Raw genomic sequence first — 24,125 nt, 5'->3', positions numbered from 1 at the left:
GTGGGTGGAACAGGCACCAAGCAGCGAATGAAGATGTGCCGGGAATTCAGCCACTTGATTCACAAAGAACACAGAGGGGAGCAAGGCAACCTTTGCATGAACACTCCCCGAGGGAAGAGCAAACAGTGGTCATGGAGATGGCAGGTTGCAACTGGATCAACTTGCAAAGACTACAGTAAAACGTTACTGATTCCCAGCATACCACAACACGCAAATGCTTTCAAATTCCGCACATTTTCAGGTCACACAAAAATGCAGAAAATAAAAAAAGTAAGCATGAAGTTACACCCATTGTAATGTTATCTTGTAGGCAGAACACGTGGAACCTAAAGGCTGCCGCCGAGGTGCTCAACAAAGCTGCGCTTGATGTTCAACAACTCAAAAGAACATTACCTCACTGCCAACACACACCTTGGTTCGCAGCTAAACTAGTTCCCTGAATAGCCCGGAATGATGAGGGGACATGCATGCTGCATCCAATGAAGCAAATACCAGCTGACTGGGTAGTGAAGCAAGGCAGCAATAATCCCTCTTTTTCAGTACATGTGCAAATGTAAATAACAAAGTACACCGTTTTCGCAACCCAATCACACCTGCCGAAGCAGAAATCAATGAGCATTGTGTCGTCTGAAAAAAACTTGGATGGGTGGGGGGGGGAGGTGCCTTCTTAACTGCATTCTTAGGGAAGAAAATGCGACAGCATCTAGTTTTCCTCCTATAATGTTTACAACGAACGTCTAGCATCGTTCTTGCACTTTTCCCGTAAAAACTGTAGTTGGAACCACTTCCCCTCCCCTTATATGATATGCATGAGTCACTGCCTTCTACAGTGTTCAGTACCTTACATTGGATTATCAAGTGGGATGATACTATTTATTTATTTATTTATTTATTCACGTTGCCTCACAGGCTCCAAGCATGGAGTATTGTGTGAGGGGGGGATTACATAAATAGGGGTAATAACAGGAGCATGAATGACATGATTATATAATGCTGATTGACTGTTAGTACTCATTAAACAGTAAGAACATCATTACACAATGCCAACTGACTGTTAGTACTGACCATCAAACAATAAGAACATCATTATACAATAGTTATTGACGCGTCAGTAATTAGAAAAAATGGCTGTTATTTCGGTCCTAAAAGAAGCTGGATCACGAATATTGACGATGTGTTCCGGAAGACCATTCCAGTGAACAATAGCCTGCGGCAAAGCGGATGAATTGAATGCAACGGTTTTACCTGAAAGGCGTTGGAAGCTGAGATGGTTGTTCAAACGGCGCGAGGTGCGGTGAGGTTGGGCAAGAGGGAGAGTCGAATGATTAGTGCTATAGACTATCTTGTGAAATAAGCAGGCAAGGGCAATTAATCTTCGTGATTGCAAGGTACAAAGAGAGAGCGATAATTTAATGTTTGTGACGCTTGAGTGACGGTCATAGTTTCTGGAGATGAAACGCGCAGCACGATTTTGGACTGATTCAAGGGAGTTAATTAAATAAGCCTGGTGAGGTGACCAAATGGATGATGCATACTCGAGTTGCGGACGAACAAATGTTTGATAGGCGAGCTTACGGGTAGTAGCAGGAGTTCCATGAAGATTCCGTTTTAGGTATGCTAAGGTCCGGGATGCTTTAGCTGTTATTTTCTGTATATGAGTGGACCAGGACAAGTTGCATGAAAAATGGACACCGAGGTATTTGTAAGAAGACACCTGAGAGACTAAGCTGTTATCGAGCATGTAATTGAACGACAAGTTAGATTTTTTACGGCTGAATGTAATTAACTTGCATTTTTCAGTGTTAAGTGACATTTGCCATGATGAACACCAAGTGGTTACATGATCGAGGTCCCTTTGAAGTGCAAGACGATCTGATACTAATCCAACCAATTCACTTTAATCCATTTTCCGGGGCGGGCCTAGTTACAGAATTTCAGGAGTTGTATGACCTCTTGGGACCAATCACTATTTCCCACCTGCCATGGTGGGCAGGTTTGCCTTTCTCGACCAAGCAGAGTGGCCCATCAGAGCAGGCTGCGATGATGCCACAAGGTTACAAGACCTCTTTCCACGAAGGAAACCACAGAGTGCTGTGACAGAGAAGCCGGAAATTTCTCATCAGATGACAACCTAAGCGCTATCACATTAGAGCCCCACCAGCAATCCCATCCCCCCTGTTGTGATGAGGCAATGCGTGAATAGAGTTAGAAGGCCACAACATGCCCCATTTACTTGCATCCGCGCCTGTACACTACACATGTTATGTAATAATGCTTCACAACTGGCCAAGTGGCCACACGTTCTTGAGGCAAAAAAAACAGTGCAAACACAGCACACCAGGATCACAGCTTTCCGCCCTGTCCAGTGACTCAGCACACTGGGTTCTCAAAGAGTGCGGCAGGATGGATGAGCATGTTCTTTCAGGTTGAACTAACTGGCCCAACTGCAAAACCTAGGTGCACGTTGAACACTCCCGGGCTCACACAGTGGTAGCATTTCTGCCAGGTCAGACTGACTGCTGTCCGAGGAAGCCCGCTTGTCATTCACAACGCCGCAGCAGCTGGACCTCTGAACCACTGGCACAGATGTGCAACAAGATACGTACACTTCGAGACTAACTGGTTCACTGACTGCCTTCTCCATGTCCCAGCTTTTTTGTTCCCCATCATGCCAGGGAAGGAAATGATCCAGTTTAGTGAGATAGTGGCATAGCTTGGTTCACTGTGACAGTCCCTGACGCAAGGACTCAGGCTGGGTTCCTGGCCCATGGCATTCAATTCCATTCCATCACTGACAAGCTCAACTGAAGGAGTGGAGGCACCAGATTTTTTGCAGTTTGTTTTTGCTTCGGATTTATGCAGAAGTGATTAGTAAGAACTGATCCCTGTGCACAATTCACCTGCACTCAGTAAATAGCTTATAATTTAGTTTCTTCTACAATGCAGTTTAGGTTTTGGTTTCAAGAGCAAACGGTGGTTGTGACATCACAGGTAGCTATGACACCATATGAGGTATAAAGAAGGGCCATGTGTACATCACTTCTTTTTCATAACAATTCACTCCAACCCTGAGCCTAACCTTCTCAAGAAGCTGGAATGATAGCCAGTGAACAAACAACTATTATGTCATAGTTTTCGTGTACGCATTGTGTAACGTCATGCCTACGTGTCATGTCACAATTGCTGTTTGACTGCTGAAATTAGTTGCAAGAAAAAACTGAACCAGTACAAACTATTTGCCAAGCACAGGCAAAATTCTGCAAGGTGACCTATGTTTACTAGTGTCTTGCATATCATTCAAAAGCAGCAACACTAGGGAAAAAGCTCAGGGGACTTTCTAACCACAGTCTTGTAGAAGAAAATGTAATAGCATTTAGGTAGGTTGCCAGCCATGGAGTCTACAATGAGTGTTTGCAGTTCTTCGTGTGATTTTCACACCAAAACACTGGTTGGAGCCAACTCCATAGCACTTAATTTCTATGCGTGAGTCATCACCTTCTAGAATGTTCTAGTACCTTCCATTGGACTATCATGTGGGATTAGACTAATTCAACCCACTAATCCACATTAATCCGCACAATAATCCATCCTAATCCATTTCCTGGGTTGGGCCTACTTCCAAAATTTTGAGGGTCCTCAGATTTTCTAATTTAGTGGTGCCCTATGACTTGTCCATTGGCGGTCACCTGGTGCTGGTGATGTCACAATCCCCTCAATCACATTCACAGATCACAGGGAGTCCTCACACAACTACCGGCACAGTGGTAAAGCGGTTAACCCTTTCCTTACTGCGCCCACTGAGCATCATTTTAGCCCACTAACGATGACTTCGCACACTGCTGACCGAACCTCCTTTCGCGCTGCTTATGGGCACACTGTGTGTCTGAATTGTGTAGTCTGAGAGCTGACGTTTTATTTTCGATGTAGTTTTCCTTCTTTCCCACAAGGTGGTGTCACTTGGCAGCCTCTGCATACGCGACGTGCGCTCCAAACCGTCGCAGATCTCGGAACTACGCTTTGTCTGTGATTGATTTTATCGACGACCTGAAGAGCAGTGAGTCTGAGGACGATGTCTTTGCATCGGAGATGATGCCTTTCAGTCGAGAAAGGAGGCCGCGCTCCAGTGCCCAACTACAGGGTTTCCAATGATTGTCTGGAGCAAGAATACTATTTGAGACAGAACTTTGATTTTATTCTCAGATAGTGGCCACCAGAATACCAAACATTTTGCATACTTCAAAAAATTCTTGACACTTTTTTCTTTTTAGACGCAAGCGTGTTTTATCAAGTTTGGTTCAATATTTTCCTAAAACCTTGTTCTAAACTTCTATGGCTAAAAATACCATCTTATATAGCTTTGTTTTTGTGCACTGCATAAAAGTTTAAATGCATTAGTTTTGATGGAAAAAGAAAAAAAGCTACTCAAACCAAGAAAAATGGTCCTTTTCCCCACGACAGGGAAAGATTTAAGCAATGCGCCACTGCCCTGGCAGGTGGAAATTTCGTGACAGAGAAGCCGGAGATATTTTTCAGATGACAACCTACTAAATGCTGCCACATTATAAAAAGTGGTGCATCCAACGCGGCAACACAAGGGGTACTCACAGGGGATTGCGAGTGTCCGGCAGGGTCCGCACCCTCCCCAGGCGGTTGCTGATGAGCACGTTGAAGGCATGCTGGTGGTAGCCTTCCACCTGCAGCACACAGGCGGTCACCACCACAGGAAACCACGAAGGTTGGCGAAACCCAACGTAGGAAGTAAGGGAACAATTCGCCAACTTGCCCCTATACTCCGTTTCATACATAGCAGGGCAACGCTGCCAAAGCTAGCACGCCTGTTCGCGCAGGCTAAGTCCACGCGCAAAACGTAGTTTGCCATACAACCACAGTGAACCCGAGCATAGTTCGTAGCGACAAATCTTAAGTGCCGCGGCTGGCACGTCCCTGGCTTCGTTTTACCACTTGCCACATTTTCGTCTTGCGACTCATCAAGATTTCGAGAAGCAAAGAGTACACATGGCGGTATGATACGCAGTTGGTAGGGCGAATCACTTTTACTACATCTGTGCCTAAAAAGTAGTTCACTCTCCGTGAAAATTATGGCCAGGGAGCCCGAACACTGGGCGCCTCACAGCTTCAACCAGGATTTTCAATGCTACCACATCGTTTTATACCGCTCCTTGTGTTCGTCCAAACAATGACCGGAGTTTCGAGAAGAACGAATGATACGTGGTGGAGTTATATAGTTTCCCGGACGCACTACTTCAGCAACCTCCGCAGCGTTGTCTGCTATGAATGAAACAGAGTATAGTTAAGAGGGTATCGTGCTTTAAAAAAGTGATGGAACAGCACTGATCCTCACTGGTACTTCTCAAGTATTCTGATGTGGTGCCGTCATAAACTTGCCATTTATGGTGAAATCTAAAAGAGTGTGGTGAGGGGCTAGTTGGTACGACATTATGAGAACAAAAGTAACTGCACAAAAGGACGGGACAAGAGAAAGAGAACCACACGGGACAAACGCAGACTGACAACTGATTTATTCCACCAACTCCTCTTTCCTTCAGCAGCAAAGCGCATGCGCACCAACCACAAAAACAAAAAAAAAACAACAAACAGAAGCGACACTCATGTCGTGGAATCAAGGAACTCGAACTCCTTGCGGTACAGGTGTACTGAAGCATCGCTAATACACTTATCAGGCCCTAACCTCGCGATTTCCAAGGCCTCGATAATTTATCGTTCTTTCTGATCCCTCGAGCGTCCGATAATCTTAGTCCTATCGAAAAGCGGATTACAATCTCTGTCATCATGCTTGCAAGTGTGACAATGCTTAGGCAGATGCTGCCCCCTTGAATCTTTTAAGGAATTTGCGTGCTCTAATAATCTAATGTTGACGCAGCGGCCAACACAAGGGGTACTCACAGGGGATTGCGAGTGTCCGGCAGAAAATTCTTCCAGAAAATTTAACATCACTTTGGGGGGAGGGCTCCTTACACAGGGAAAAAAAAATCAGTTGACAGATTTTTTTTGCGAGAGCGCAAATTTCGTATCATATGTCTGCCCACCAACCCGCCTGTCCTTCCGTCCAACCATCACCAACAAAACACGTGACCAGTTGCGCTCGTGTCACTGGTGTTTCGCATCATTCGCTTCGAAAGGTGTTTGCTGTATAACAGAATGATTTGACGATTTTGCGATAGCTGGCGGCGCCAGCCAATCGCGCCGAGATAAAGTGAACATACTGAACACTGGCCCTGAAGATCAGGTGCGCGTTTTTTAGGCAAGATTAAAAAAACTGACAGAATAGTTATGAGTGTGTAATGTGAACGTTTGAGCGTTAGCTGTGGTGTGAGAGGGATTAGGCATTTTTGCTACCGCTCTCAAGCTCGCCAAATCACTTGCAGGGACCTCTCATGGTCCTGCTTCCTCCATAGACTTAAGTGTATAAGGTGTTTTATAGCGGTCTGGTTTAAACTACTGCACTCCCCCTTGATGTTGAGAGAAGGAAAATTCTCAACGACAAATGTGGGGAGGTGGTTCATTATGCGAATGAGTTCCTTACACGAGTAAATATGGTAGTCTCACAAAATTGTTCTGTAATATATATTTTTTCCACCGAATCTTCTGAGAAGGCTACACAGTTAAGAAAATGGGGTGGAAGGCTGGTTCAACATTAATTCCCTGCATTCCTACTGAAGTGCTACGGGTGAAGGCATTCTTAGAATTTTTTTTTTTCGCAAAGCACAAACTCTGGCTTTGAATCTCTCCGATGCAGTTCCCATTGACATATCTAGAATGAGAAGAAAATAGCGTACAAGGAATTTAAAGTTTATAAATTTGAAAAACAGAGAATGTCTTGACCTGCACTATGGTCCTAAGAATGCAATGAAGCAAATGCTGGTCGAAATGAATAAAACAGTCACAGAGAAATCTCCTCTGCAAGCTGAGTATCTAGGCAGAAAACTGTTACTGAGAAAAACGCCCCTTGTTTCAGCGTTTCCCCACAATGCACAGCCACGGCTGTTCATGAAACAATTTTTGAGGTATTTTCCAGTCTATTTCAGCAATGAAACTACGGGGCAGCATAAAAAACAAGGAATATAAGCAGTGCCAACAATTTTTTTTTACCATTTTTTGAGATTTCAAAGCTGCGTGCCCCCTTTAAGCAAAGCCACAGATTAGTTTGATAAGATCAGCTACTTCTGAATAAAACACAAGACTAATGCTGTGGAGTGAGAAGGCAACCGAGTCAACAAGAAACAAATCAGAAGCCACACACTCCAAGTTAACTCTGTCAAGACTCCAATGTTTCCCTGACTGCTAAACGGCTGTATCACCAGAGTGTCCGATATGATCACTACTCTGAGACTAGAAAACAAATGCAGCACAGTAGTCAGAGTAAAAAGCCTCAGAATGCCATGGGTACAAATGAGCAAATGACAGGCTGTGAAGGGTCAGAGAGAAGTAGCGGCCCTTGTCATTTTACTGGTGCCTCACAATGATGTCAATGCATTAACAGGGTGTGCCTATCAGGAAGGGCCAATTTTTTATGGGCAGTGTAATCAAGCCACAATTAAGCCTTCTGAGTGACACCGACATGCCCATCTCAGTTGCACACAAGTCTTTTCTAGTAGAGCAAAGATGCTGCTTCAGTTGCAAACATTTATTGCTTTTCTTGGATAGTTCAGCCATTTTCACTCCAAATTTTGCTTAGCACTCTGTTCATCGAGTGCAGCCACCATGCTAACCTACAGGACACATCTTTTGTGCAGCTGTGAAGTGAGTGGCTAGTTTGTGGCATAGTGCTGCTAAAGGTTTAGCACAGACACAAGGACAGACAAAGTACATGGCACAAACACATTAGCTGTCATTTTTCTTCATTCTTTTTTTTCAATTCCTTCTCGCTTCTAGTCAAGTCTGACATAACGGCGCATTCTGAAAAGCTATTAACACACTGGCATTGTCAACAGAACGGCTCCTCAGCACTACATTGGTTTTCATGTGAAGAAACACACAGCCAGAACATCACACACAACCACAGGTTGGCGGATTCACTCATGAGTCAACACACTTGGCCTTACTCAGGCTCATATTCCAGTCATGAAATGAGTGGTGAGTGAGCTTGGACTAAGATTCAGATCATGATCTGGGTCGGGAGTGATTTCGGGGTCACATTCACATCATGATCTGAGTAGTGAGCGAGTCCAAACTCACATTCAGAGAACAATCTGAGTCGTGAGTCTGAGCACAGGCTCAGATTATGGTCTGTGTTTTTGCCACGATGGATTGCACTTTATTTTTTCTTCCTTGTTCGCTGCCAGTGCAGGCAGGAGCGACTGACTGCCGCGGCCAAGACTCTTAAGGGCGAGGCAGCCTTGCAACATCTATGGGCGACTGAAGACGAGGACTCTGCGCAAGCAAGGAAGACGGCGTTTTGTCCCTTGCCCTTTGCTAGTTTAAGCAAAACCTGTTGGCTGGGGTCCTTTGTCGCGTGTCTCGGTCGGCTCAGGGGCATGCGTACTGGCCGCTTCAGTCTAAACAGAGTTAGTGAGCCCAAATGATTTGTGAGTCAAAATCAGCGAGCGAGTCTAGATGAGTCGAACTGAGTTAGTGAGCTCAGATGAGTCACGAGTCGAAGTGAGTCATAAGCAATAACGAGCGGCTGAGCCCAAATAAGCCTCGAGTTGGAGTTCAGTTTAAATCAGTTCATGAGTTTGAACGAGCCCGGGCCTTTGTGAACCTGAGTTTGAGTGAGCACATACGCTGGCCAAACTTTTGTGAGCGGGCCTGAGTGAGCCCTCGGGATTTTGCTGAGGTATACGCACAACATATCCAACCTGTATTCAATTCAGTCCCTCACAGTTTGGGAAATATTTGAACCAGTCATATTACTATTCAAATTCGTACATTGCAAGGAACAGTGTTCTGTTCATGTTCAGTTTGAATACTAAAAAAAATTACACTGAGAGACACTCAAAGGGAGGCAAGTTTCAGTGTACACAACAGTGTGTGGTAATGTGGTATGGTCGTGAATGTAGAACCACTGTAACTGGTTGAACATTGCTGCAAGTTTCACATCCTCACTTTCAATGCCAAACATGGGCATGCTTCACAATGAGAAACTGCAGCATGCTACTATACTCCGTTTCATACATAGCTGTCAACGCTGCCAAAGGTACGAAAGTAGTCCGCTGCAAAAAAACAAGCAAAATGTATCCGTCCGCCTCGCGTCGTGGCTGAGTGGTACGAAGCGCACACCTGTGTGTTCCAGTTTACAAAGGGCCTAGGTTCGACTCCCGGCTTGGCTGTTTTTTTTTTTTCATTTCTTTTTTATTTTTCTTATAATATAATTATCATTAGGTAGAAAGTCAAAACTGTCAAACTCTAATGCCTACTTTGAAAAACACTGCACTATTTACTTGCGCTGCCTACTTGTTTCGAAGGGAAAAAGCAGTGTAGCGCATTGGCGACGGACGTGATTGCAAAATGCTGTTCTCGGGCATTCAGTGACTCTTTTGCATGCGGCACACACTGAATCATTAATTGTGTGGTGATAGAACTCAGTGCAGAGTCGATTATTCCGAGCAGCCTCGGCTAGCAACATCCTGGCATTGATCGGCGTACTCAGCGGCTTTAAAGTGAGCGGCGTCTGATTCGGGAAGTCTCCACTTTTGAGCTGTTGTCACAAGGAAAATTCTTTGAAGTGCTTCCGTTCGTAGTAATGCTTTGTATTAGATGTCGGATTCGGTGTGTTATGGGTGTGAGCTATAGTGCGGTGAGATGGGGACTGTTGAAAGCTGTGTATTTGGGCCGTGAGCAGAGATTCCACTGCGCAGGTCATCGAACGCAACAAGTGGTGTTGTATATTAGCGCACTTGCCGTTGCAGTTGACATTGTTATTGTGAGAAGCCGACGACGAGGTTCCGTGGTTCCTGAATAGGGCACACAAAGAGGTTGACGAAGCTCGCTGTTCATTCTCCACACAGTAGCTCATCATCATCATCTCGCGGTAACAATATAAACGAGTAAATATTCGGGCCTCTTACACACCAATGAGATGTGAGCGCAGCGTGAGTGAACGTTGTGACAGGCATTTAGTTGTTGACATCCGCTCTCATGTTTTTAATCTTTGTAAATATCATCTTTGTAACTAAAGTTGTCCATTTGCTCGATCGTAATCTACTATCGTTGTTTTTCACTGCTGCCACAACTCACAAGAGTGTAGAAACTGGTGCTGTAGGTTACGGAATGGTATGTATAACATTTGCTATGCGTATCATGTGATTGGCCTACAGCGGTTGTACGGTCGGTGATTTTTACAGAAAAGAGAACAGCGCACCAGGTCTCGGAGGAAGGAAATGCTTCAGGTGAACCACTCAAGCAGACGACATGACCGGCCGGCCTGCGCGGCCGGCCTAGCTGTGAAAACCTGATACAGGAGGGACCAAAAAAAAAAAAACCCCAAAAACTAAGGCACTCTGTTTTGTAGAACATAAAAGAAAAAGCAATCTTTTTGCAAAATAAAACACCGTTAGCATTATACTACAATATCAACCAACATTTACTTTACTTTTGAGTTCATTACGCTTTTCACTTTTGACGCACTACATTACGATGTGGATGAGGAGCACGAACAGGCGCCGCAGCCTTGGCTGCATTGACTGCTATGTATGAAACGGAGTATAGTGCACCGGATCTGCACTCTCAAACATGACCCCATCATGTTAGGTCGTAGCCTGCTCAATGGGTTCAGGTGGATGGGACTCCCAGCTGCACCTATGTCAACTACATGCAGCCAGGCTTCTTGCAGGTGCACCTTGTTTGCACTTATTATATATGTTTACTTTATATAAGTTTTTATTATCTACTGCAGCCACTAAGCGCCCACTAAACTGCACCAGCATCCCAGCACATTGCCATTGAACTCCACCAAGATGCAGTGACCCCGACCAAATGGGATCTAAGTGCCTTGTTGACTTATTCTAATTTACAGCTGCAGGCTCATTTGCCACGACCACCATGATGTAGTACTACCCCATCAGCCCCATATGCGAGGACCAGTGCACACATTCGAATAGTGTCAACTTGTCGTGTCGGCATCACCTTGACCCGCTGATCCTCGGCATTGTGGATGACCCCGAGCCGCGATGCATCAGGTGCAGCAGCTGATCCCAAAGGAGCTGCCTGCAAAGAGGAAAAAAAATTCAGGGGGGCACTTTGTTGACCTAAAGTATAGTGAGGCGAAAGCCTTAAAGGGACACTGAGGAGAGCTCTATTAATATTTTTTTTATAGTAAAATCCCATAGTTCGGCATGTCATGGCTTTGTTGCCACTTGGCCGGCAGCGAACGATGCCTTTATTTCTAAAAAATTTGGATTCGAAGTTGAAAAAGTTTTTCCCGCCACTCTGATTCAAACTTGGAATTCTCCTATGAGGACAAAGGACTAAGTGACGTGCACATGACGTAACGCAGACTCCGTGATTTCTGACAGCCAGCAGTGCGGCCCAGCAGTGCGGCCTAGCAGCAGCTGAAAAGAAAGCTACTGCCGGCCGCACGTTGAAGGCATCTAGCGGCTATTGCGGCCGTCGCTTCGTTTACGTTTGCACCGGCGTTTTCCCAGCGTTACAATGGATCCCGTTCTCGAAGTCGTCAACGAAGTTCTCGCAAATAGACACCTTTAGCATACCGTGTACCTTGTTACCGTTAGCGGAATACTGGGAGCAGGCGCTAATTGGTCCCGGCGCTGCAGGAGCGCGCGTAGCTGTCGGGTACATGGCGCCATCTGGCGACGTCAAGGAGATTTGCGCATGCATTTGCTGAGCCTCAGTGATTCGTAGCTTCTCGTGTCCTAGTGTTGCTAGAACTATTGGTTCTAGCAACATTGTTTTGTCCTATGACGTCATGAAGCTTGTACTTGCGAGTTTGGCCTGTGGCGGCGATACCTGTATTTTGGTTCTTGCTCTTTTTTACGTTACAAGAGCTTTGTTGTCAGTATGAATGGCGTTTTTGTAATCAGGAGCTGGTATTCTGTCGATGCAAGTGAACTTCAATTTCTCCTCAGTGTCCCTTTAAGCACAGTGTTGCTGCTTGTGTCAATGATGTGTGGTTAAGATGTTAAGCTTCGCCTCTAAGAGTGGAACGCGACAGCGTCTTGCAAAGTTGCCAGGGAGTCCACAGAACGCCATCGCCCCTTTGGCTGTACGCCTTGCTCGTCGATAAATTGGTTTTTGAGGAAAGATAATGTATCTGCCTCGCATATCTCGGTGCTGGACACCTTGAACCTCGGTGGTGAACTCCTGAACCTCGCTGTAAGGGAAGGGTGGGAGATGGGAGTGAACGAAGACACCGTATTAGCTAGACCCGCCTTTGTTCCTTCCAAATCATCGAGCTGGCATGGCGGAGTGGTTAGCATGCTCATCTTGCACTCCGGAGACCCTGGTTCGATTCCTCAACTCGACCAATTTCCTATTCAGTGTTATTTACTTTTCCTGGTCTGACTAGAAAAGCGTGGCACCTCTGCTGACAACCTTCTGTCGACAACGATGAGGCATTAAACGCTTTCGCCTTAACACGTGCAGCTAAGCCCAGTTTAAGCATCTGCAAGTTATTTCAAGGTTCAGATTGCTCTCAGCGTGCATTATACTCATGGCGAGCATGTTGTAACAGACAGGGGCCACCATTACCAATTTCTTGACAGTGTGAGGCACTAGGCCCAAGACTGGAATGTGCATGCCCATCCTCAAAGCAGACCAGGGCAGGGAGAAATGAGGCATTCACTACAAAAGGTCACCTGCATCACAGGACATGTTCCAGTCTGGTCCCCTTCTTCTACCTGGCACACCTGCCCCATACTTTTGACAGCATAAACAGTAGACAGAGCAGTGACCACTTTCGCTGAAGCTAACAACACCAGAAGAAGAAAAAAGGAATATTTTGTAGCCATCCCTGTCACTGCACGCACAACACAAAGTGAAGAAGGCAGGGGGGAGCCTCAGGGTGCTTAGTCACCGTTTCAACAAGAGGACTTGCCTCCGCCTGGGCCCCTGTCTTTGCCCAAGACAAGAACCCAGACCTAGCCTCGCCTAGCCTTTGGCACAGGTTTGGTGCAACTTAGGTCAAAGTAATGTTACTGGTGCAGCATGGTGCAGAAAATCTCATTTGTGTGGTAAGGCGCTCGTCTAACGAGCCGGAGTACCCGAGTTTGAACCCGACCATGGCGGCCGCGTTTCGATGGAGGTGAAACACAAGAGGTGCCCGTGTGCTGTGTGATGTCAGTGCACATTAAAGGGACAATGAAATAAATTTATTGAGATTACGTAAAGATAGGCAATCCATCACTCATCACCCCAGCGCAAGAATTTTTGAGCTAGCATCAATAACAACGAAGTTATAGACGATTAAAAATCACGCTCCTCCTCTCCCCCCTCAACTCGTATGCGCGGGGCACCAAGAAAAAATAAAGAAAACAGCTCCGGGACTGGGCACCGCCCATGAATACGTCATTCGCTGACGTTCGATTTACGACTTCCGGTTGTCCCACTCCCGACGAGCAGCGTGCGTCGGCAGCGTCTCTCCGGTCTCTGCGCTTTCTTGGCTCCCGAACTCGCGACAGAAAGAGGCGGCAGAGGTAAATTGAAAACATATGTGCGAAGGCAATGCCCTGGATCGCGCTTGCCCGAGGGGGTCGCGCGGCGGCTCGAGCAGACGATTTTCACCGCTACCGGAAGTGTGCCCGTGATGTCGTAGCTGCCGCGGCTCGAGCGAATGACAGCATGTGGTGGCCTGCCGACATCATGGGACTAGTGACGTCTGTTTTCCCGATTTTGGTTCCAAAATGGCTCCCTACGAAGACACCAAACGGCCCGCGAATTTTAAAAAACACGATTTTTAAAAATTCATAATAAATTGCCGGCTCAGTTCCGAAGACTCATACTTGGTGTCAATGCTTCTGAGCATCCCTTCTAACATTTACAAGCGGCTTTTAATTCTTTGCATGGTCCCTTTAAAGATCCCCAGGTGGTCAAAGTTAATCCTGAGACCTCCAAGACCTCCACTACGGCACCTCTTTCTCTCTTTCACTCCTACCTTCCTCCCTTCCCTTAGGGCCCTGTCCAGGTGTCCACCAAGACATGTGAGACCAATACTGCGCCATTTCCTTTCCTCAAAAACCAATTTACCAATTTAATTTTTGTCACAACGACACAACTGGCGCAGCTGGCCCACCCCCGCAATACGAGGGTATTCATGCATTCGAGGGAAACCTGTGCGTGACGGGGAGCCTCACAGTGGTGGACGGCCGTGTGCCAGCGCGAAGATGGAGCCGTGAGGCACCCCCCTGACGAGACCGCAGCCGGGGGTGGTGTCCGGGCGACTCGAGCAGGGGCAGCAGCACCAGCACAGACACACCACTGATGGCCACAATCACCACCAGGCAGCACCACAACCTGCAACGACCACAGGAAGGAATCAGGGCGCGCACAAGACACAAGACGGCACCAAGTGCGGAAGTCCAATTACAGCTCTTCCTCGAGGAGATGGGCTGCACACATGCCATGCGCTCCCTAAGAGGCAGACACCAACAGTACACCTGGCCAAATCTTTAACTGGCTCGGGTGTTGCATCGCTAAATGCACCTTGTAAAAGGTTCTTTTCAGCTACACTGCTGGCATATTAATGCTTCAGTTTGACGCGTGAGATGGCATTTCGTGGTTCCTTTTTGTTCATTTAATGTTTGAGTGGAGTACTTGCATGTTTACATCAAAGTTATCAGAAATATTCATTGTCTGCCACTACGAAGAGCCGAAACAAGCGGAATACGCAGCAGTGGTTCTGGTGGCGCATTTGCGCTTACTCTGGGTAAACGACTTGTCCGCCTTAAAAGGAGAGGTAGTTTACCCAGAGGAGGAGGCCATATGGACCAGAACCACTGCTGCGTATTCCACTTGCTTCGGCTCATCGTAGTGGCAGTCGATGAATATTTCTGATAACTTTGAACTAAACACGCAAGTACTCCACTCAAACATTAAATGAACAAGAAGGAACCACGAAATGCCATCTCACGCGTCAACTTACAGCATGAATATGCCAGTGGTGTAGCCGAAAAGAATCTTTTACAATGTGCATTCAGCGATGCAACACCCGAGCCAGTTAAAGATTTGGCCGGGTGAACACGCACTCCATCTCTGCAAAAGTGCCACAGAAGCCAAACTAACGCAACATACGCCTTTTTACATGCCCAAAGTTCAATTCGGGAACTTCCGTTGCAGCATGGTGACAACAGCTCAGAATTCACGTCTTATCCATAGATGAAAATTAGGCAGATGACGAAGCTGCCAAACGAATGAGGTCATAGCAAGGCCAGCAGTGTCATCTATGAGTGCAAACAAAACGCTGCATTTGAATGAACTTCGCATTAAAAAGATTACAACAGGAACAAGGAAGGACAGTGACCGTTGAGACTAACATGCATCCAGTGATATAAAGATATAAGTTTCAACAACAGCTACGCACAAAAGGTCATAAATGTGGGCATGCCTCGCTGTTATAAATACAAATTCTCCCATGTCTCAGTAACCAGTTGGAAGCGACGCCTGTACTCATCATCCTCTTTTGTGGGTTGTTCGAGTTGAATCTTGTTTAAAAATTAGCATACAGAACCAACTAGCCTGGAACCACACTACATTAATGCAGACTACACAATGTTAGCTTTCCACAAAATATTTTATCTGATACCTCTTTTCTTAATAAACCCGCTAAGCTATAACACATGCTGATGCCAATCTGTTAAGAAGGTAAGACACGATGACATCATCATGCCATCGTCATGCCGCATTCTTAAGACATAACTGCAAACCGTCATGCACCATAAGAAACACCTTATCTCGCGGCAGAGAAAAACCGAATTCGATCTATACAAGAAAATTGAAGCATCACTTAAGCATTCATTGTCTCTTTTTTTATTTGACAGGGTTCCAGCAGTTCACTCGTGATTCAATCTTTGCTTTTAACTAGGATCTTTGCATTGTCGAAACGCGGTGCACAGGTTTTGCACAAACTGCAATGCAAAACTAAGTGCACATCTTCGTTGTTCTTTAAGTTGAGTTCATGCTATCTTAACCGATCATTCACATATCAGCCAATTTGGCTGATGTAGGCTTTTTCGCATGAAAGTAGTATTTCAAACAGCACCCCTGATGCTAACTGCACATAAGGCTTGGTACTTTTTCCAGCATCCGTTTCTTCCGGCCTCCTAGCCAGAGATACGAGAGCATAGTTTCATGAGCTTAACCGGAGCTTAAAAAGCGAGCGGTAGCCCAAACCTGCTCGCAACTTCCTTTATGTTGCATGATACTTTGTGCAGGTAGACGCCAACTTCCAGTAAAAGGTCCTTTCACTCTCCCCCGTCTGCAGGCTCATTGTGCACGTCTTCACATTTTTCAGAAGGGTCTCGGCCACAGCTGTCACGACCGACAGAGTTTGGTTTGAAGTTTATCTTACCACAAAGCAAATTGATGCATGGGATGTGGTTGGGAAGGTGGGAAAAAAGCCACATATAAGAAGCTTGACTAGTCTGACCTCCCAATACCTGACGACGGTTTGACAGAGGTAACACAAATTTACTCAACAAATATCACAACTGCGATGCTAGTTTGTAAACAATAGACATAAGATGCAAACAACCTTGTTACAGAAAATATTGGAATAAGCAGCTGAATAGTAGCAAGCATTACACAAAAAGTGAATACAAGTTTAGAAAAATATACGCAATTTCTCTATTGTGGGGTGGTATTTATTTAAAATCTGTGGATTTATTTAAAATCTGTGAACCATCTGAAATCCATAATTTTTGCGAGATCTTGGAACATGCCAGAGTTCTGTGTGCCTCATTGAGCGTAAATATGTGCTGCTTTTCAAATCTGCCAATGGTGTCGAAGTATGTGTGCCTTTACGTACGCCAGATTTAAAGGTGCACTGAAGAGGATTCTGAACTTGTCTTTTTGCCGTGGGAACTCGATCTACACGTTCCTTGCATTCTTAGAAACTGCAACTTATTGCCCTGTATGGCCGATTTCCCTAATTAAATCGAATTAACGTCCGGCTCCCGCCCTTTTTTTTTAATTCTGCCTCGTACGATGGGCGGAGTCGACCAACGCGTGAAGTTCCTTTTCCGTGGAGGCTTTGCTTTCGCATTATTTTGTTTTTTAGGTTTCCATGAATAAATAGTTTCATTCGCAGATAATATAGCCGCAAAATAAGCCCGCAGAAATAAAAATACGCGCGGACTATTTGCTACTACGGACTACTACGTATTACTCTGCCGATGGCAGAGCGGCAAGCCGCCACGGGACTGGGTGAAAGGCACTCCACGCGTTGGTCGACTCCGCCCACCGTACGAGGCAGAATTAAAAATAAAGGGCGGGAGCCGGACGTTAATTCGATTTAATTAGGGAAATCGGCCATACAGGGCAATAAGTCGCAGTTTCTAAGAATGCTAGAAACGTGTAGATCGAGTTCCCGCGGCAAAAGGACAAGTTCATATTCCTCTTCAGTGCACCTTTAAGTGTTGGCAATAGCTTAAGTCATACAGCTTCTGTAATTTCACGATTTTGAGTTTAGTGAACAATGGAGATGTATGGGCATCGTAATACTGCTTAGAAATCACTCGTAGAGCTTTTTTTTGCATTATTATTAGGTTATACATTGCCTTCATGGTACCATTCTCCCATACTAGATGGCAGCAGCCCAAATGCGATTCAAACAGGACTACATACATTAGACGGCTTTGGTGGACCGGGAGAAAAAACATACACTTCCGTGGCATGCTTTAGCTAAAGCCTTCAAGAGTTTAATGCGCAGGTAGTCAGTGTTATAGTCCCACAGCATAAATTCATTAAATATTACTTCCACATATTTAGCGCTACGAGAGATTTCAATCACAGAGTGATTCAAGGGTAGGATCTCACTAAAGTTACATGGGACAGATTTTGGACGGAATAAGACAGCTTTTGTTTTAGAACAATTTATTTAGAACAATCTAGAGGGTAGCCCAAGGCCCGAATTCTAACCATATGGTTATCGAAGCTGGCCTGCATTTCACAAATGCTCCATTTATCATTTTATAAATGCACAATTTGATAGACTTGACGCAGTGGCTCAGTGCTTAGAGCGCTTGGCTACTAAGCCAGAGTCCCTAGGTTCGAACCCGGTCGCGGCGGCCGCGTTTCGATGGAGGCAAAGTGCAAAGGCGCCCACGTGCTGTGCGATATCCAGGTGGTCGAAATTATTCCGGAGACCTCCATGATGGCACCTCCTTCTTTCTTTCTTCTTTCACTCTCACCTTCCTCCTTTCCCTTGCGGCGCGGTTCAGGTGTCCGCCGAGACATATGAGACAGATACTGCGCCATTTCGTTTTCTCAAAAAACCAGTTTTTCCATTTTTCCAATTTGATAACCAATTGGCAAGAATTTTGGGTACAGGCTACCCTTTGGCGGTCATGACAGCTGCTGCCGAAACCCTTCTGAAAAGAGTGATACACACAACGAGCGTGAAGACAGAGGAAGTGAAACGACCTTGCAGACCGAAAGTAGTAGTCCTCTGCCCGCACAAAGTATCATAAAACATGAAGAAAGTTTGCAAACAGGTTTGGGGTACCACTTGTTTTTTGTTTTTTTTTTTCTTTTAGTTGCAGTTAAGCTCGCCGAACCATGCCTTGGTAAGAACACCATCCCTAGCGCTCATCAGAACACTCCACTTAAAAATGGATTGTTGTCTTTCCCACAGCCATGAATGAGATGCCATCTCCTGTCTCTTAATTCCACTGACATCAACAGACCACAGATTTTCCCTGCGGGCAAGTCAGTTTGCGACTGACTGCATATCTTTACTCCTGAATCCATCCAGGCAGCAAGGATGTGCAGTAGGGTTGTGAATAGGCATGTATGGGTGCAGCTGACCCGAAAAGCGTAGGTCACCCAGCATATGAAATGTGAGGCTCCTGTTCACACCGGTAATCACCCTGTCCCACCCGAGCATTTTAAAGAGAGTTTCTTCACAAGCCCTTGGTGTGCTTTCATAAGACAAGAGAAGAGAAATGACGACTGCCCAAGAACATGAGTGTTTGTCAAACTGCCACAAAGCACCTTGTTGGGATAGTCTGGGTCATGGAATTTAATGTCTGAAAGCAGCACAGGCTATGATGGACGCCATAGTGGAGGGCTGTGGATAATTTCGACCACTTGGGGTTCCTTAACGCGCACTGACATCGCACAGTACACGAGCCTCTAGCATTTCGCTTCCATTGAAATATGACCACTGTGGCCGGGATCGAAGCTGCATCTTTTGGGACAGCAGCCAAGCGCCATAACCACTGAGCCACTGCGGCAGCCCTTCTTGAGATAGGATGAAAGTGGGAAGGCATGAAAAATGGAGAGATTAATGACAGCTCAGTGAGCTATGAAACGGTAAATCATACAGGTAACATCAAGAAAAAGGAGAAGAGCAACATGCATTAAGAGCATAAATTGGATTAAACAATATCCTATCAGAGATAATTCATTCTAGCAGCACATGCAATGCAGAGAGCACATAGCTGATGGTCTGTTCGGGCAGCAAAGTGGATTCTAATAAAAAGAAAACACAGCCAGGGTCAATGAAGTTAGTGTCACAGGGGGGTGATGAGGTTAGGAAATTTGTGCGGGTAGCCTAAAGCAGGCACAGGTCTGAGCTAACTGGGGACCAACAGGGCAGTCCTTGGTCCTTGAGTGAATGTAACAAGATCATGATAAAAGACAAGGCTAAGCCCTTTACCTATGAGTACTCTGCCACTGGCCGCAATTGCTGACACATAAAGATGCATTCAGGGTGACACATTCTCGGATACTGCAGGTGTCTCACCTCATAGTTTCCTAAGAGCAACCTTCAGGACATTACAGGCCTGTGAGGAGGTCTCGTCGTCCACTCAGCCAAGGGAAATGTGTCTGGAAGACAGAGAACGTCCCTGCACACACTTCCACCTACCAGCACAGCACAACCAAAGGTCGCTTTGGCCGCAGCACACCAGAGAAGAATAACCACAAGGTTTTTACGGAGTATGGTAGATATGCACAAGACATAGAGACACCTAGGCGAGTTCGAAAAGCTTCGCCATGGCTAATGTGTAAGAAGAAACAACTACCACTTCTAAATTCTCTCTGATACTCTATCTAGATTCTTTCCACAAGCCAGTGGTGACTGTGTGGTTTTGCACACTGGTCCCTTGATGGCAGGCCCACACTTCATATTGTTACGCTGCTGCTGAGCTGCTGAGCTAACCTCCGTAATAATATCACGCACACCTGCTTAACAATGCCCTTCTTAGTAGCAACTAGACATACAGCACTCACAGCAATTTCAGTGCTGAATGAAACGACTATGATGCCGCAACTCAAGAAAGAGCCTTCCAGTATAGCCTTTGTCAAAAATTTACAGCCCAAGGGGTTTACAGTTGCGTCTAATATGGACACTTTGGTTCCCAAGCAAAACTGTCCATAAAGCGAATCGTCCATAATGAGTCATGAAAAAAAAAATGCTCAGAAAAAAAAACACCTCATGATTAAAGCATGCTTCCGTGCTTATTGGTGAGCATTGCAAAGGGGAAACAACGCAAAGTATTGTGAACTTCAGTTGCATTATCCTAGTTGCTGTTATCTTCAAAATAATCTAGTGCAGTCTGAAGCACTTACTGGCCCATGAGATGCGTGTTGGAGTCTAGCGGCCTAGTTACCTCTGTCCCAGTACGGATATTCACATCCCATGAACTGCTGGTACATTCTGCACTCTTTCTGCTGACAGCTGCTGAATCCAGTCTTCAACCTAGCCAAACCTGCAGAGAGTTTTCCTCACAGCCATTCATGCAGTAAGGCAAATGAAATGCAGCTCATCGACCGGGCACTTTAAAAAGCATGAAACCACAAAAAAAGGTCATCGCTGAGATGAGGGGGGGGGGGGGGGGGGGGGGCACCTTTGCACTGCCTTTTGCTGGCATCCTGACCCCAAAATAAAGTAAAAGAAAGATCCTGTTGGAGCAGTAGAGAATTTGTTCTCACTACTGTCCATATTAATGCGACAAAAATTACATGAGCCCTAATGAGGCCTGCAAATTTTCATCTTGTCCATTGTCCAGACAGTGAGTTCACATACTAACAAGGCATAAATACACTGAAAAAGTTTGGTCCCCAGAAAAATTATCCGTAATTCGAGTCGTTCATATTAACAGGGGTCATATTAACAGGGAACGACTGTACTTCTAAACCGTGTGGTGGGGCTTTCTAATACATTTGACAGTCCTAAGCTTCGGAGGGTAGAGGACGCCAGCCTCTTCCACCTTTGAGAGACTACGGTCACTGAGGAGGCAAAACAAGCCAAGCTGCAGGGCTCAGAACGAGCTGACAAAGGCTGTACATCAGCCAGTGTATGTAACACAATAACAAAACCCAGCGAAGTTGCAGCCTATGCTTTTTCAGCAAATGCGGACGTCTTCTTATATGTACACAACTTTATGTATGTATAGAGACACTACTGCATATGTACTTCCTGCGAGATGCACCTGAAAGCTATGCTACGAAAAAAAAACAGCAAAAAAAGGACGCATTCACAAGAAGGAGTAGACAGGATGACGCTGGAAACACAACAGCATTTTACTCAGTGAAAATTGTCACAAAAGAGCCGGGTACACGCAAGTAAGCCACAACGAAAAGAAAAAAAACATTTGACAGGTGCAGGTGACAGGTGCTGTTATCTTGCACTTAACAAACCATGTCCCATTCATGAAACTATATTCTCTTGCAGTGACTGATGCATTCAAAGCCTAACTTCTTGATTTTAAATGCTTCTAGGATTTCTCGTTCCATTTGTGTTTTTCCGCAGCTGATGATTCTGACATTGTTGAAGAGGGAGGTACAGTCTTTAAAATGGTTGTAATGTTTAGGGAGATTGGCTGTTTTATTCGCTTGCAGCGAGATGCGATGCTGTCTTAAGTGAGCGTTAATCCATTGCCCAAAGCACCAGAGTATTATTCTCCAAATGTGCAACCAGTGTTGCTTACTCTCTCCCCCTGTCATGTGGAAAGGCCGGCGTCGGCCTTTACACATGGCGGGGGAGAGAGTAAGCAACACTGGTTCTACATTTGGAGAATAATACTCTGGTGCTTGACTTTGCATTTCTTTGTGCTCTTATTTGGTACGATGCAGGCACACAATGACAACAGTTTTGTGGGCGCAGAAAAGACAAAGCGAAAATCGTAACTGGTCAAAGTGATTTAAGGAACAATTTCTCAGTTGATTCCAGTTGGATACCAGTTGGCTCCCAGCTGAATTCCAGTTGCTTCCAACTGGTATCCAACTGGAATCAACTGGGAAATTGTTCCTTAAACCAGTTAGACCAGTTGCGATTTTCACCTGGCGACCGTATCTTGTGGCAACCTTTTTAACATTACGCGAGACGTTGGGCATGTACGGCACGGCATCACAGCAGACCTCATTTCTTCACATGGTGTGTATTCGTTGTGGGGCGTGTGCTGAGACTTCACCTTGCTAGATAATGATTTAGTAACAGAAACCAGGACCTGTTCAGGGTAACCTGTTGACTGCAGGCGGCAAACCTGTTCTAGAAAACGTTCCTGCAGAACATGTGGGAAGCTTTCTGTAAGGCATGGGCAGTGGTTGGCTATACCCCTTTTCACAAGCTTAGAATGTGACGAACCGTAGGACAACAGGCCTTTCTTAGTGCAAGGAGCTAACTCCACCAAACGTGGCTATCGTCAGAAAAAGTCTAAAGCAAGTCTAAAAACCTGATGATACCTCAATTGTAAAGCTCAAGTGTGTGGAAGTTTCATCAAAGTCGGATAAAATGTCACTCGAGTCGACATTGTCACGAGAAGTTAGTTTTCAAAGGAGTAAAGTAACCGACAAAGCAATGTTGAAAGGGCTGTTTAAATAGTCTAAAACACGATTTAGTGAACTTGGCGATGGAATCATTCCGTCCGTGCGCTGGTGTCGGAACCGGCGCGCCGCGAACGCAAGCCGACGCACTGGACGGAATGACAGCGAACCGAAGAAACAACCCGAGTGACCGCATCGCTCTAAAATTTGAAAGAAAAAAAAACTGCTTTTGAGGAAAGATGACGCAGTAACTATATCACTACTACACTACTCCTTCTTCGCGTAAACGCGTCCTTTTCTGCTGTATTTTTCCCGCAACTATGCACCAACTGGTCCAACAATTGCTAAGCTTCTTCAATACTTTCGGGCACACTCTACGCCATCTTTTCTTGCTTTTTCTTTTGGCTAAATAACCTTCGCCAATTTTTAAGCATTTGCCAGCGGTTACCCCACGCCGTGGATAGAATTACCAGCGACCTTGTTTACCGTGCGGCCAATTCGGCCACTGCTGGAGAAGTCTTCACGCTGCTAGCAGTTTCCGCAATGCCGCGCGGCTTGGGGACCCTTATCCACCGTGAGCGACTCGTCTGCACGAAAACCTTCTTCCCACCACACTGGCACCACACGGCAGCACACAGGCGCACGGGCACCACACACAGATGAAAGTTTTAAACGCATGACACGCACGGAGCGCAACAACAGCATCACGGAGCGCGCCCGCACGCGCCCGCACCTGCGGAGTGCGAAAGCACTGGGCGCCACGCACCTGCACGCATCTGATGGCTGGGCGCAGCCAGACCAAGGTCCGCCTTGGCCAGACTAGTCGGACGATGCAAACGACGCCGGGTAACACCACAGTTTCGAGCTGCCCCTTAGCTAGCTTTCACAACCACCGGCGCAGGCACGCAACCGAGCGCCGGGCGCAGCCTTTCTCAGGGCAGAGCTATTTCGACAGGCGACGTGAAAGTATGCAGCACTCTAAACGGCGCGCACTTTGAAATTGCAAAACGCTAGCAAAATATGAGAATGGCAGGCCGAGGCCACCTCTGTTTCTCTGTTCTTTAAAGTGTTGTAGTGAATTAAAACTGCGTGCCAATGATGATATTACAGTTTCTTTAGAGCATCACGAGACCTGAAGTCTGAAGACCAACTACGCGTCACAGCCGCCGTTCGGTCGATGAAACCGAAACTGATATAGCGCGAGA

The 24,125-nt window shown here is 45.9% G+C and overlaps 1 protein-coding gene across 11 annotated transcripts in view; it reads right to left on the bottom strand.

Annotated features, from left to right (window-relative positions):
* The window catches only part of LOC149345167 (polypeptide N-acetylgalactosaminyltransferase 11-like), a 78,678-nt gene extending 54,830 nt beyond the window's left edge, over positions 1–23,848 (bottom strand). For 3 of the 11 annotated variants that reach the window (XR_016283255.1, XM_089546472.1, XM_089546482.1), the window contains exons 1-5: positions 23,687–23,848; positions 19,898–19,980; positions 14,289–14,448; positions 11,107–11,187; positions 4,606–4,694 (exon numbers count right to left, since the gene is read on the bottom strand). Coding sequence is in view for 10 of the 11 variants with exons in the window: in XM_089546472.1 (XP_089402598.1) it covers positions 4,606–4,694; positions 11,107–11,187; positions 14,289–14,448; positions 19,898–19,902 (335 nt within the window). In the remaining variant the exon portion in view is untranslated. The other 8 variants (XM_089546473.1, XM_089546478.1, XM_089546476.1 and 5 more) reach the window with 8 other exon arrangements.
* Between the last annotated feature and the right edge of the window lie 277 nt (positions 23,849–24,125).

This window comes from Amblyomma mixtum, chromosome 5 (assembly GCF_055824585.1).
Source record: "Amblyomma mixtum isolate Tamu chromosome 5, ASM5582458v1, whole genome shotgun sequence".
Taxonomy (NCBI): domain Eukaryota; kingdom Metazoa; phylum Arthropoda; class Arachnida; order Ixodida; family Ixodidae; genus Amblyomma; species Amblyomma mixtum.
The sequence above is the reverse complement of the archived record's forward strand: the minus strand, read 5'-3'. Positions and strand labels throughout refer to the sequence as shown.